General features: G+C 42.7%; 1 protein-coding gene across 1 annotated transcript in view; it reads right to left on the reverse strand.

Annotated features, from left to right (window-relative positions):
* Window positions 1-13,861, reverse strand: part of LOC132828237 (sodium-coupled monocarboxylate transporter 1-like) — an 88,811-nt gene that overhangs the window by 52,952 nt on the left and 21,998 nt on the right. The window contains exon 6 of the mRNA XM_060845199.1: window positions 2,773-2,913. Coding sequence (XP_060701182.1) covers window positions 2,773-2,913 — 141 coding nt within the window. The remainder of the gene's footprint in view (window positions 1-2,772; window positions 2,914-13,861) is intronic.

Consider the following 13,861-nt stretch of genomic DNA (forward strand, 5'->3'; position numbering starts at 1 on the left):
TATTGAGTTCTTTGAGAAGGTGACCAAGCAGGTGGATGAAGGTAAAGTGGTTGATGTGGTGTATATGGATTTCAGTAAAGTGTTTGTTAAGGTTATCCACGGTAGTCTATTGCAGAAAATACAGTGGCATGGGATTGAGGGTGAGTTAGCAGTTTGGATCAGAAATTGGCGAGCTGAAAGCAGACAGAGTGGTGGTTGATGGGAAATGCTCATCCTGGAGTTCAGTTACTAGTAGTGTACCATAAGGATCTGTTTCACGGCTACTGCTGTTTGTCATTTCTATAAATGACCTGGATACAGCCGTAGAAGGATGGGTTAGTAAATGTGTAGGTGACATTAAGGTCAGAGGAGTTGTTGACAATGCCAAAGGATATTGCAGGTTACAGAGGTACATAGATAAGCTGCAGAGCTGGGCTGAGAGGTGGCAATGGAGTTCAATGTGATAAAGTGTGAGGTGATTCAGTATGGAAGGAGTAACAGGAATAAAAAGAGTACTGGGCAAATGGAAAGATTCTTGGTAGTGTGGATGAGAAGATAGATCTCAGTGTCCATTTACATAGATCCCTGAAAGTTGCCACCCAGATCGATAGGGTTGTTAAGAAGACATACAGTGTGTCAGCTTTCAGTGGTAGAGGGAGTGAGTTTCGGGTCATGTTGCAGCTGCACAAACCTCTGCTGCGGCTGCACTTGGAGTATTGCATACAGTTCTGGTTGCCGCATTATAGGAAGGATGTGGTAACATTGGAAAGGGTGCAAAGAAGATTTACCAGGATGTTGCCTGATATGGAGGAAAGGACTTATGAGGAAAGGCTGAGAGACTTAAGACTGTTTTCATTACAGAGAAGAAGGTTGAGAGGAGATTTAATGGAGACATTAAAGATGATCAGAGGATTAGATAGGGTGGACAGTGGATAGTGTCCCTTGGATAGTGAAGGCTAGCATGAGGGGACATAGCTTTAAATTAAGGGGTGATAGATATAGGACAGATCTCAGAGGTAGTTTCTTTACTCAGAGTGTAGTAGGGGCATAGAACTTCCAGTTTGCAACAGTAGTAGACTTGCCAATGTTCAGGGCATTTAAATGCTCACTGGATAAACACAATGGAATAGTGTAGATTAGATGGGCTTCAGATTGGTTTCACAGGTCAGTGCAACATCGAGGGTTGAAGGGCCTGTACTGTGCCTAATGTTCTACGTTCTATCATCTCTCAGGCTTCCAGAAGCTCCCTCTCTGACTGACTGTTGCTGCCCTGTGATGTGCTGTTGTCTTCTCCATGTATTTGGCCAACCCTGGCTTGGAGACACATGTCTCAGTAGACACCACTGGTCTCATCTGGACCGGCTTTGTATTTTGAGGTTTGCTCTCCCCCAACCCTCCACTCCCTCTGTTGGGGAGGTGCAGCAACCAGGTGGTTGACATTTCTCCGCTAGATCAATTCATCCCTTGACTGCACTGTAAATGAGAACAGCCCTACTGAGCCACCACTACCGATGAGAACCATTTCTCCCTAGATGTATTATTCTGAGCAGGAATACCCTCAACTATGAAATTCCCATCTTTCTGACAATCTATCCTTCCTGATTTCGCTCTACCACCTGTCTGGTCTCTTCCGGCCGCAATAAGTAAACATGGTTCTCAGCTGGCAGTTGGGTATGAAGGATGCCGCCAAACACTGGGTTGTCACATGTGATATGTTGCTGTACATGCTAAGGAACCTGCTGAGTCACTGTTCTAGTGAACCCTCCCTTTGTGAAGCCTTTAGGCTTGCTTCAAGATTTATAAAAATCTCTCCACCTGTCCATTTGTCACAGATTGATACAGAGCCAATCTCATATGTCTAACTGATTTTTCAGGTACTCTTCAAACTCTTGCACCACAAACTGTGGAGCATTATCACTCATGACTTACTTGTGGTTCCTGACCCTAGCAAATATTTCATCCAGTCGGTCTATTGTTGCCTCTGCTGATATCAACTTCATGACCACCATCTCAGATCACTTCAGAGTGGGTATCCATGACCGCTAGTAACACCCGCCCCTCCACTGATACCATAAAATTGATGAAATATAGATGGCACTGTGATTCAGTGGTTATAGCACCAGGGACCTGGGTTTTATTCAATCCTTGGATAACTGTCCGTGTGGAGTTAGCAATTCTCCCCATGTCTGTATTGGTTTTATACCTACTCTGGTTTCCTCACACAGTTCAAAGATGTGCAGGTTAGGTGGACCGGCCGTACTAAATTGCCCATACTGGCCGCAGGTTAGGTGGACTGGCCATGACAAATGCAGAGATTAGGCAGGGATGCACATCTAGGTTGGATGCTCTTCGGAGGGTGAGTATCAGACGCCACAAACAGAATGGTCCCGCAAGTATTCTAGAACAATAAATAGAATATAAGGGAGATGGAGGACATACTTGAACAGGAAATACTTCACTGCCTCCTCTCAGCTCCAGTGACCTTTCAGACAACCTCCCCTAGCTCTAGCTTCTGGGTGACCTGACCTGACCTGCTCTTTTGAAGGGGCAACATACACCCAATGATGTATATGACAGCAGTCTGATGAATTATTCTCTAAGGTAGAATTTCCTTTGCACTACATTACAAACAAGATAATGATTGAGACAACTGAAGAGCAGCTGGTGCCAAGATGAGAGAATACCTGGAGGTTGTAAGCAACATGAAGTGGGTTTATTTAACTACCAATGAACTATTTGAGCACTATGCCACACACTTCAATAGATCAAAGCAACTGCAGAGCTGGTACTTACAGCTTAGCCTCAAACTGGCTTCTACAAGAGAGGTACCGCTGAACCTGAGACTGATTAATGCCATAAATAGCTGTCCACACAAAAGTTCCACCAACCACGATCGTCCAGAAGGTGTGTCGTCTTACTGGGCTTGGATCAAAGCTGAGAAGAATAAGGAAACAGTGGTGAGGATTCATTGTTCAGTTTGCTGTAGGCTTATTGCTGGAGTAACAATGAGACATGAAAGACAAGCAAAGTGCTACCATTGTGCGCACTAGCACATGCCCATGTGAGTACTGGATCTCAGCTGGCAGTATTGCATAGCGCTGAGGCAGTGCTACCTCTTCAAAAGACTATCTCTTTCATTTTGGCATTTACTTGTGGCCCTAGCTGCCTGTTCTGACAGTTATAGAATCATATAGCACAGAACAGACCCTTTGGTCCAACTCATCTGTGCCGACCAGACATCCCAACCTGACTCAGTCCCATTTGCCAGCATTTGGCCCATATTCCTCTCAACCCTGTGTATTCATGTACCCATCCAGATGGCTTTTAAACTTTGTGATTGTATTTGCTTCCACCACTTCCTCTGGCAGCTCGTTCCAGATATGCACCACCCTCTGCATGAAAAGGTTATCCCTCAGCTCCCTTTTTATATCTTTCCCCTCTCACATTAAACCCATGTTCTCTAATTTTGGACTCCACCACCCAAGATAAAAGACCTTGGCTATCAATCCTATCCATGCCTCTCATGATTTTATAAACTTCCATAAGGTCTTTGATGTGCCAGGAAAATTAACCCCAGCCTATTCAGCCTCTCCCTATAGTTCAAACCTCCAGCCCTGGCAACATCCTTGTAAATCTTTTCTGCATTCTCTCAGGTATTAACAATATCCTTCCTATAGAAGGACTACCAGAATTGTATGCAATATTCGAAAAATGGCCTCACCAATGCCCCATACAATCGCAACATGAAATCACAACTCCTATACTCAGTGTTATGAAGGCAAGTGCACCAAATACCTTCTTCATTACTTGGTCTACCTGCAGCTCCGCTTTAAAGGAACTATGCACCTGCATGTTCAGGAAATATTGTATGTTACCATTCAATAATACAACACTTCTCAAAATTTCATTATGTCCCAAATAGCTAATTACACACACTTGAACTGAACCCCACTGCTCTTTTTTTGAGTTGAGATCATTTACAGCAACCCAAGAGGGCAGACTGGGCATCTGTTTAATGTCTCCCTTAAAAGTCAACCTCCCTGACATTTCTGCACAACCCCTACACAGCACCAAAATATCAACCTGGAATGTGGGATCAAATCTCTGCAATAAGTCTGACAATGTAATATAACTTGACTACGATCAGGAAGTTCCTTTGGTGACTATACGCTACAAAAAATTGATCATTTCCTTTCTTCTGTAATCTTATACAACGTTTTCCAAAGTAGTAACAGAGATTGTATATTAAATTAATTCCGTGTGAAATGTTGTATAAGTTGATGGTTCTGATGGAGTTCATGTTTGTGTTATACTGGCTGTATGGCTGTACCCATTTACTGATGTCACACTCTAAGAGACTATATATAGTCCCTGGGCTGTGTAAGGGTTCCGTTCTGGAGTTTAGTCATAATCAATTTATACAAAAGTTGGAACAAAGTCAGGACATTATAAAGGAACCGTTTATCAGTATAGGGCATATTTGTACATTGGATTTTGAAAATTACACGCTGAATGAAATCGGGTTCACGAGTACGAGTGTTTGCGAGTTGGATGTTCGTGAATTGGAGACCCTTTGTATTTTCTTTTCTGGGATAGTAAACTGAAACAGAAGCTGGACCAATTTACCAGAAAAGCCAGAAGAGTTTGCAACTTGGCAACCGAGTATTGTATAGTTCTGAGGTGCGCAATACAATGTTTCTTTATAAAGCAGTAAGAGGGAGAATTTGAGATTGAGCAGCAGCAAGAATATTTTAAATTAAGGAAATTCTGGCTAACAACATGCTCTTGGATTATTGACCTGCTGAGTCTTAAAATGCTATTAAGTGCCATGAACAACACAGGAGAAAAAAGAATGGCCAGAACTCACACCAAGAAAGCATCCATCTGTGTGTGTGTGTGTGTGTGTGTGTGTGTGTGCGCGCGCGCGCGTGCGTGTGTGTGTGTCAGTGAGAGTGTGAGAGATTGTGTGTGTGCTTTTTTTGTGAATAAGACAGTAAAACCATGATAGTTTAAAAGGAAAAAAATCAAAAACAAGGTGCAGGTCGATGTGATCAACCAACGAGTTAATGAACAACCATAACCCTACAGCCAACAGTATGCCTTCACGACAAAAATCTAAAGGGCTGAGAAAATCACTATCACCCTTGTAGTTTGGAGTTGGCTCTTCAGAATTTTGGTTAGCCTATATACATATTGTTTTCCCACCCGCTGTACATGTTAAGCCATTTTTTCTTTTGTGTGTCTTAATCATGATTGAATGTATATGTGTTTGGGGGTTTTGAACGGATGCAGAGTCAGAGCGTTGCAGAGCTGTAGAAGAGTCCTTTTTTCCTCTCTGCTGTAATTTGGTGTCCTACAATAATTAGCTAATTCACAGATACTGATGAAACCTGCTGTGAATTGTTTTTGTCCTGAGTTGCAGTCAATCAAGCAAATTGGTCATTTTTCTGGCCTCATTGTGATTTAATACATTACGTATGGTGGAATAGTGGGGCACAATTGCCAATGCAAGCTTCCCAGTTAAGATGTGATGACACAGACTGTGGGTGGAAATCAGTACTGTGGACTTTAGCTTTCGAAGCAAACTGATATATCTGCTCTCTAAGTTCTAATCATTATGAATGACTAACTCTGGTGTATTTATAGCTAACATGCAATAACTTTCTTGTTTTCTGTTAACAGTATCTCTTTTGTACCTTACAGGAGTGTATCCTCTGCGCCAAAGACAAAGGGGCATTGGTGGCAATAAACAACTTTATACAACCCTTTCCTAGTACCTCAAAATGATAGAAGTGGCATATAACTACAAGGTGCCAGCAATGGTCACCTGCAAAAAGACCACAAATCCATCAATACAAAGTCCGACATCTTAGAATGAAGGATGCCAGCAACATTAAATGACACAGAATATAAAAAAGACCCAACGATTTAGAGATTCTCACTTTGTACATCATAATTCAGAGGCTGAAAGAATGGATATGTTTAAGTTGAATTTAAAAGTCTTATTTACAAAGAGTAGTAATGGATAATTGGGACTAATATGGCTAGTTTTGTGTGAGGCTGCATTACTGTCAGCCACTTAGTCTCTGTGTGGTGTAACTTGTGACACATTTGATTTAAAGTTTGTGCATGACAAGGGGCAATAATCAACCCGGTAAAAACAATGACTACAGATGCTGGAAACGAGAGTCTAGATTAGAATGGTGCTGGAAAAGCACAGCAGTTCAGGCAGCATCCAAGGAGCAGTAAAATCGATGTTTCAGGCAAAAGCCCATAATCAACCCAAAGGAGCCTTCCACATCCATTCAAACTCCACTTGCACATCCACCAATGTCATTTATTGTATCTGTTGCTCCCGATGCGGTCTCCTCTACATTGGGGAAACTGGACGCCTCCTAGCAGTGCGCTTTAGGGAACATCTCCGGAACATCCGCACCAATCAACCCCACCGCCCCATGGCCCAACATTTCAACTCCCCTTCCCACTCTGCCAAGGACATGCAGATCCTGGGCCTCCTCCACTGCCACTCCCTCATCACCCGACGCCTGGCGGAAGATGAGGCATTCTTCCTCCTCGGAACACTTCCAACCCCAGGACATCAATGTGGACTTCACCAGTTTCCTCATTCCCCCTCCCCCACCTTACTCCAGTTATAACCTTCCAGCTCAGCACCATCCTTATGACCTGTCCTACCTGCCAATCTTCTTTCCCACCTATCTGCTCCACCCTCCACTCTGACCTATCACCTTCATCCCGACCTCCATCCACTTATTGTACTCTTGGCTACCTACTCCCCAGCCCAACTTCCCCCCACCATTTATCTCTCCACCCCGGAGGCTCCCTGCCTTCATTCCTGATAAATGGCTTTTGCCCGAAACATCAATTTTCCTGCTCCTCTGATGTTGCCTGACCTGCTGTTCTTTTCCAGCACTACTCTAACCTTGCCATATTGTAACAATTGGAGAATTGCCTGTGAGACAATCTATTTTACTGAATTTGCCTTTGCCAAGGATGTGTTCGTCGGATGTTTCTATGTTGGAACAGTTCATACGTTTATCAGATATAGGAACAGAATTAGACCATTTGATTATGGCTGATATGCTCCTTACCCCCACTTACCTGCCTTCTCTCCATATCCTTTCAACCCATTACCAGTCAAAAAAATCCAACTCCTCCTCAAATTTACTCACTGTTCCCGCATTCATCACATTTTGGGGTAGCGAATTCTACAGATTCACAACCCTTTGGGAAAAGTAGTTTGTCCTTAACTCTGTTTTTAATTTGCTAGCCTTTACCCTGAGATTATTACCTCTCATCCTAGAATACCCCGCAAGATGAAGCATTCGCTCCACATCTATTTTATCCACTCCTTTTACTATCTTGAATACCTCAATTTGATCTCCCTTCATTCTTCTAAATTCCAGACACTATAGGCTTAAACTGTTCAATGTCTCTTCATACGACAAACCTCTCAGCTCTGGAATTAATCTAGTGAACCTACTCTGACCTGTCTCCAATGCCACTACATCTTTCCACAAATAAGGGGGCCAAAACTGTCCACGTGGTCTCATTAATATATTCCTGACAAAGAGCTTATGCCCAAAGCGTCAACTCTCGTGCTCCTGGGATGCTGTCTGAACTGCTATGCTTTTCCAGTGTCACACTTTTTGATTCATCAATACCTTGTCTAGTTGCAACAAAATTTATATTCTATTCCTTCAGCAATGAGAGCCAACAGTCCATTCACTTTCTTTATTATCTGCTGTACCTGAATGCTAGTTTTCTGTGACTCATGAATGAGTACACCTAGATCCCTCTGCACAAGAGCACCCCAAAGTCTCTCTCCATTAATAGGTTGCCTTCCCATTGTTTTGACCCAAATGCATAACCTCATACTTATTCACATTAAACTCCATCTGCCAGATTTTGGCCCATTCTCCTAACCTATCTAAAGCCACTTGTAAGAATCTGATTTCCTCATTTCAATTTACCTTCCCGCCTATTTTTGCGTTATCTGCAAATATGACTGTACAGCCTTCTATCCCTGTGTACAAGTCGTTAATGTAGATGGTGCAAGGACCGAACCCTGGTACCATATAGTAGCGAAAATAATCTATTATTCTGTTAAGTTTTCCAATTGAGTTAAGCTGTACGTTTTCTTTTTATTTTTGTTGTATTTTAACTATGGTGTATGAATAAAACGGTTTTTGCTTCAAGACTGGTATTTTGACCAATCATTGCATCCAACATACAACACCTGTCACTTGCCTTTAAAATAAGAAAAGGTTAGGGTCTAGTCTTCCTTCATAGGATATTTTGAGGAGATTTGGTCTGGCCCATAACAACATAACTACGGTAGCTACTGATTCCCCAAAGCTGCTCCATGGGAACAAGTTCCCCACAAGAGTTTTGTCCAATGTACAAGTCAGGAGTGCCTAGGAAAGTGCAGCTCCTACAGTCCTCAAGAATATTTGAGAAAAATTGAGAAGATTAAGAGGTTTCATCTGGAAGCTCACTGAGGATATTACCTAGTATGGTGACGAAACGTCTGAAAATGAACCTTCCAGCTCAGTCAGCAAACCTACATCCAGTCCTCAGAAGCTTGACAGCAACAAAAATATAACAATCCACTTGACTGGCACCACATCTGCAGCATCCACTTCCTCCACTTCGTATGCTTAGTAGTAGAAGTGTGTACAAGATATACTGCAGAAATTGATCAAAAATCATCAAACAGTGTCTTCCAAAACCATGACTGCTTCCATCTAGAAGGACAAGAACTGTAAATACATGAGAACACCACCACCTGCAAGTTCCCCTCCAAGGCACTTACCATCCTGAGTTTGATTTCTGATATCACCGATCCTTCACTGTCACTGGCTTAATAACTTGAATTGCCTCCCTAACAACATATCGAACAACTGGCAGCAGATAGAATGCAGCAGTTCAAAAAGGCAGCTCCCCATCACCTTCTCAAGGGCAACTAGGGACAGGGAAATAAATGCTGGCCAGCCAGCAACGCCCACTTTCCATAAATGAATAAAAAAGGCAGGGAACAGAGGAATACAGAACACTTAGAGACAAAAGATTTTTAGAAACACATCATGTATCAGCACAGTCTTGATTGATTGAATAGCCTGTTCCTGTGGTGTACTGTTCTTAATAGCAAAGTATACCCAGTTATTTCTCAGAAATTTGATCAGGCTTTTCCCCCTAGAAAAATCAGCATCATCTGGGGACATTAGTTTGTGAGTTATGTTTTCAGGACGCTCTGAAAGGAAATTCAAGGCAGAGGGATGATGAGGTTCAGGGAAGAAATTCACTGGATCAGGACCACAGCTGCTGAATTCGCAGCCTGCAGCAATGGAATAAAGGGAAGTAGGGGATACTAGAGAAGCCAGGGCTAGAAAGCAGCAGGCTATTTGGAGGGTTATGGAGCTGTAGCAGAAATAGAGAAGGGAAAAGATTATGGAAATGAGTATTTAAAAACTGGGGCACTATTTGAGGATCTTTGGTCAATTTCTGCAGTGCATCTTATATACACTGTTAATACTAAGCACTGGTGGTGGAGAATGTGGATGTGGTACCAGTCAAGTGGACTACTATATCCTTGTTGCCGTCAAGATTGCTGGATAGGACCACAATGTAGGTCAATGACTTTATGGTAATAGATGGGTAGTTATCAGATGATGCAGGAAGTACAGGAGTCTTTTCTATCCCCAGATTTAGTTTCCGTCCCACTACTGTTAGGAAGCCTGTACATAACTCCTTTAAAAGGTTTTTTTTCACTTTTAGAATTTCCCAACGACTGACAGATCCTATTCCATCCAACAGTTTATCACTTCTTGCCATTAATTTAGTTTAATTTCTTACTAACAAGGTAACCTAACTCCCTCTGCTCATGTGCCTCTCGTCTTGATAGGATGTGTATCCTTGGATATTTAGTTCCCAGCCCTGATCCTTTTGCAGGCACCCACAACAACCTATCAGCCAATTTCAATCTGTGCTGCAAGGCCATCATCATCAATTTTTTTATTCTTTTCCTGGTGACAAGTGTAAGCAAAAGTAAACATCTTAAACTGCCTTTTAAACTCCTCCAAGTTACTTTCAAAAGCAGTCAGGAGATAGGGGCTCTTGGCCATTCCAGGTGGTTGGAAAGTTTCATCTATCAATTAGGCATGAAACACCTTTTACATCCAGCACTGGGTCCTACTATTTCACTCCATGATCTGCCCCATTTTGTTTTCTTTTTCTACCTTTACATTTATTTTTCTTGCAATTCACCGCTAACCTCCTCTAGGGTTGTATTTTGTTTCATTCTAGCTCCATATCCATTCTTATTGACCCTTTCCTGTCTTCCACCCTAACTCAGTCCTTCATTTTGTCCTTGCCCCACCCACCCCTTGTTATAACACTACTTTTCCCCAGTGCTGATGAAACATCACAGATCTGAAACATTTAACAGGCTGGGTTTTCGCCTCCTGAGTACTGACAAGGCAAATGGCAGGATGAGCAAATAATGGGGTGAACAGTTTCCGGAGACACAGCCACACCCCTCGAATCTCAACCTGCCACCAACACGACTTCTTGATAAGTGAAAAAAAGTGGCTGCCTTGCCAACCGGAAACCAGACAACCTGCCTGCATGGTTGGGGAGCCACCATGTGTTCAATCTGAGGATAACTGAGGGCATGGATAAGGAGGCAGGGAAGAGGCTTCAACTGAATACCTCCCTTCGTCCTTTACAATTGAAATCCTCAACTCTTATAATCCAACTCTGCCTTAGACCCTTATTCCTCAATCCACCCAAAACACCCACTTATTTCTTGGCATATAAGTGCAGATCTCCGTGTTTGCACAGCCTAAGCATTCATCAACCCTCTTCAGGTCTCAAGAGCTGGTAGGTTTTGATCTTTTGGCAATTCAGGCAGGGTGGGACTTCACCAGCAAAGCACTTGATAGGCTGAGAAGCCTGCCAGTCAGTGCCCAAGTGTCTAGTTGATGCTTGACCCAGCATGCTTTCTCACTAATGGCAGCCGATGTTTCTAATTTTTGAAGAGACCCAGCATCACACAAAAAAGGGACAACCACCAGGTAAAGGAGGGGCACTCTGAAAGCTAGTGCTTCCAAATAAACTTTGTTGGCCTATAACCTGGTGTTATGTGATTTTTAACTTTGCTTTAAATCTGTTACTCTCCCTACACTGATGCTGCTGAATAATTTCGATTTTTATTTGAGATTTCCAACATCCACAGTATTCTTTTCCTTTGATATCAATGTTTGACTAAAGCAATCCTTTATAATTCTGTTGTAAATTGGACATGGATTCTAGATTTGCCTTTTTCATTTGCTGTTTAATATGTAATGCAGTTCAGTGAAGCTTCCTCTCAACTGTTTCCTATCAATACGTCTGATGAAAATGTGAAGTAGATTACAGTGTTAAAGAGTCATATTGTGGAATTAGTTCCATGTCCTTTTGATCAGCAACAGCACAGCAACGTTCATGAAGAATTTTGGGCAACTTCCTATGAGACCATGACTCAAACATGTTGCTATTTTGGTTCTTAACAGTAGAAATTGGAACCACAACATCCTTAGACCTGTAATTGTAGTTTCTAACCCCAAACCCTTTTTACCCAAAAGCAAAAATTTAGATAAGTCAACACTTAATCATTTTACTCTCATTCATTTTGTTGCCAGTTCCAGTTCACCGGAAAGACATTCAGCTTCTGATGTTTATAACTTTTTCTCTGGACAGCAAATATTGTTGTCAGAGATAAAAACCAAAACAAAAAACTCCAAATGCTGTAAATCAGAAAGAAAAACAGAAGTTGCTGGACAGTGGTTAGCACTGCTGCCTCACAGCGCCTGAGACCCAGGTTCAATTCCCACCTCAGGTGACTGACTGTGTGAAGTTTGCACGTTCTCCGTGTCTGCGTGGGTTTCCTCCGGGTGCTCCGGTTTCCTCCCACAGTCCAAAGATGTGCGGGTCAGATGAATTGGCCATGCTAAATTACCCGTAGTGTTAGATAAGGGGTAAATGTAGGGGTATAGGTGGGTTGTGCTTTGGCGGGTCGGTGTGGACTTGTTGGGCCGAAGGGCCTGTTTCCACACTAAGTAATCTAATCTAATCTAAAAAAAAGCTAAAAAGCTCAGCAGGTCTGGCAGCATCCTCAGATTCTGAGGAAGCACCACCAGGCCCAAAACATTAACTCTAGTGTTTCTTCGTGGATGTTGCCACACCTGCTGAGCACTTCCAGCAACTTCTATTTTGATTATTTTTGTCATAGGGCTGCCTGAGCCAAGTTACTTCTGGACAACTCTAAGTAAAGGCACTGCCCTTTTTTTCTAACTTACTACTAAACACATATCTTTATTTCTTCCTGGGATATGGGCATTTCTGACTGGGCCAGCATTTATTGCCCATCCCTAGCTACCCTTGAGAAGTTAGTGGTGAGCTGCCTTTGTGAACCACTGCAGTCCATTTGTCATTAGGAAGAGACTGTCAGGATTTTGACTCAACAGCACTGAAGGAACAGCAATATATTTGCAGGTCAGGATATTCAGTGGCTTTGAGGGGAAGCTGCGGTTGACAGTGTGCTGCCCTTGTCCTTCAGATGGTAGTGCCATGGATTTGGAAGGTATTGTCTAAGGAGCCTTGGCGACTTTCTGAGAGGAACCTTAGAGATGGTACAAACAACTGCTCCTGAGCATCAGTAGTGGAGAGTCTGACTGCTTGTGGATCAGTGCCAATCACATGGGCTACTTTGGCCTATATGTTCACAAAGGTCTTGAGTATTGTTGGAACTGCACTCATGCTGGCAAGTCGAGGTATTCCATCATACTCCTGACTTCTTTCTGTAGATGTTCATAACCTTTGGGGAATCAGGTGGTGAGTTATGTGCTGCAAGATTCCTAGCCTCTGATCTGTCCTTGCAGCAATAGCTGTATCCATTTCATATTCTGGTCAATGGTGACTTCCAGAATGTTGATTCTGAGAATTGTGGTGGTAGTGTTATTAACTGTCAAGGAGTGATGATCAGATTCATTCTTGCTGGAGGTGGTCATTGAATGGCACTTGTGTGGTGTGAATGTTACTTGCCACTTGTTAGTCCAAACTACAAATTGTCCAGCACACAATGCATTTGAGCTTGGACTATTTCAGTATCTCAGGAGTTGTGATTAGTGCTGAACATTGTGCAATCATAGCATTGTTGAATCCCTACAGTGCAGAAAGAGGCCATTCAGTTCAACGAGTCTACACCGATTCTCCAAAATGCAGCATCACCCATGTATAGCCTCTTGCTCTATCCCCACATTTATCATGGCTATTCTGCCTTGCCTGCATGTCCCCAGCTACTACGGACGATTTAACTCGGCCAATCTACCTAATCTGTAAATCTTTGGACTGTGGGAGGCAACTGGAGAACTAGAGGAAATCCACGCAGACATGGGGAGAACGTGCAAACTTTACACGGACAGTCATGCAAGGCTGATTGAATGAGTTAACGAATGAGTGAATGAATGAGTAGAATCCCTGGAATCGAACTTGGGGTATCCTTAATGCTGTGGGGCAGCAGTGCTAACCACTAAACCACAATCCTGTCCTTACAGTGATCCATCTTTCAATAAACCTCACAAGTGAACATCCCCACTTTTAACCTTATCACAAACAGAATATCGTTTATGAAGCAACTGAACATGCTTAGGGCAAGGACACTACCCTGAGGAACTCCTGAGTTGTCTTGGAACGTAGATGTTGGACTTCAATCACCAAAACCACCTTCATATATGACAGGTATGATTCCAACAAGCAGAATATTTACACAGGTTATTAATTCCAGGCTTCTTGATGTCACGTGCAGTCATTTTGGCACCTCACC

The sequence above is a fragment of the Hemiscyllium ocellatum genome, chromosome 26 (genome assembly GCF_020745735.1).
Source record: "Hemiscyllium ocellatum isolate sHemOce1 chromosome 26, sHemOce1.pat.X.cur, whole genome shotgun sequence".
In the NCBI taxonomy this organism is placed as follows: Eukaryota; Metazoa; Chordata; class Chondrichthyes; order Orectolobiformes; family Hemiscylliidae; genus Hemiscyllium; species Hemiscyllium ocellatum.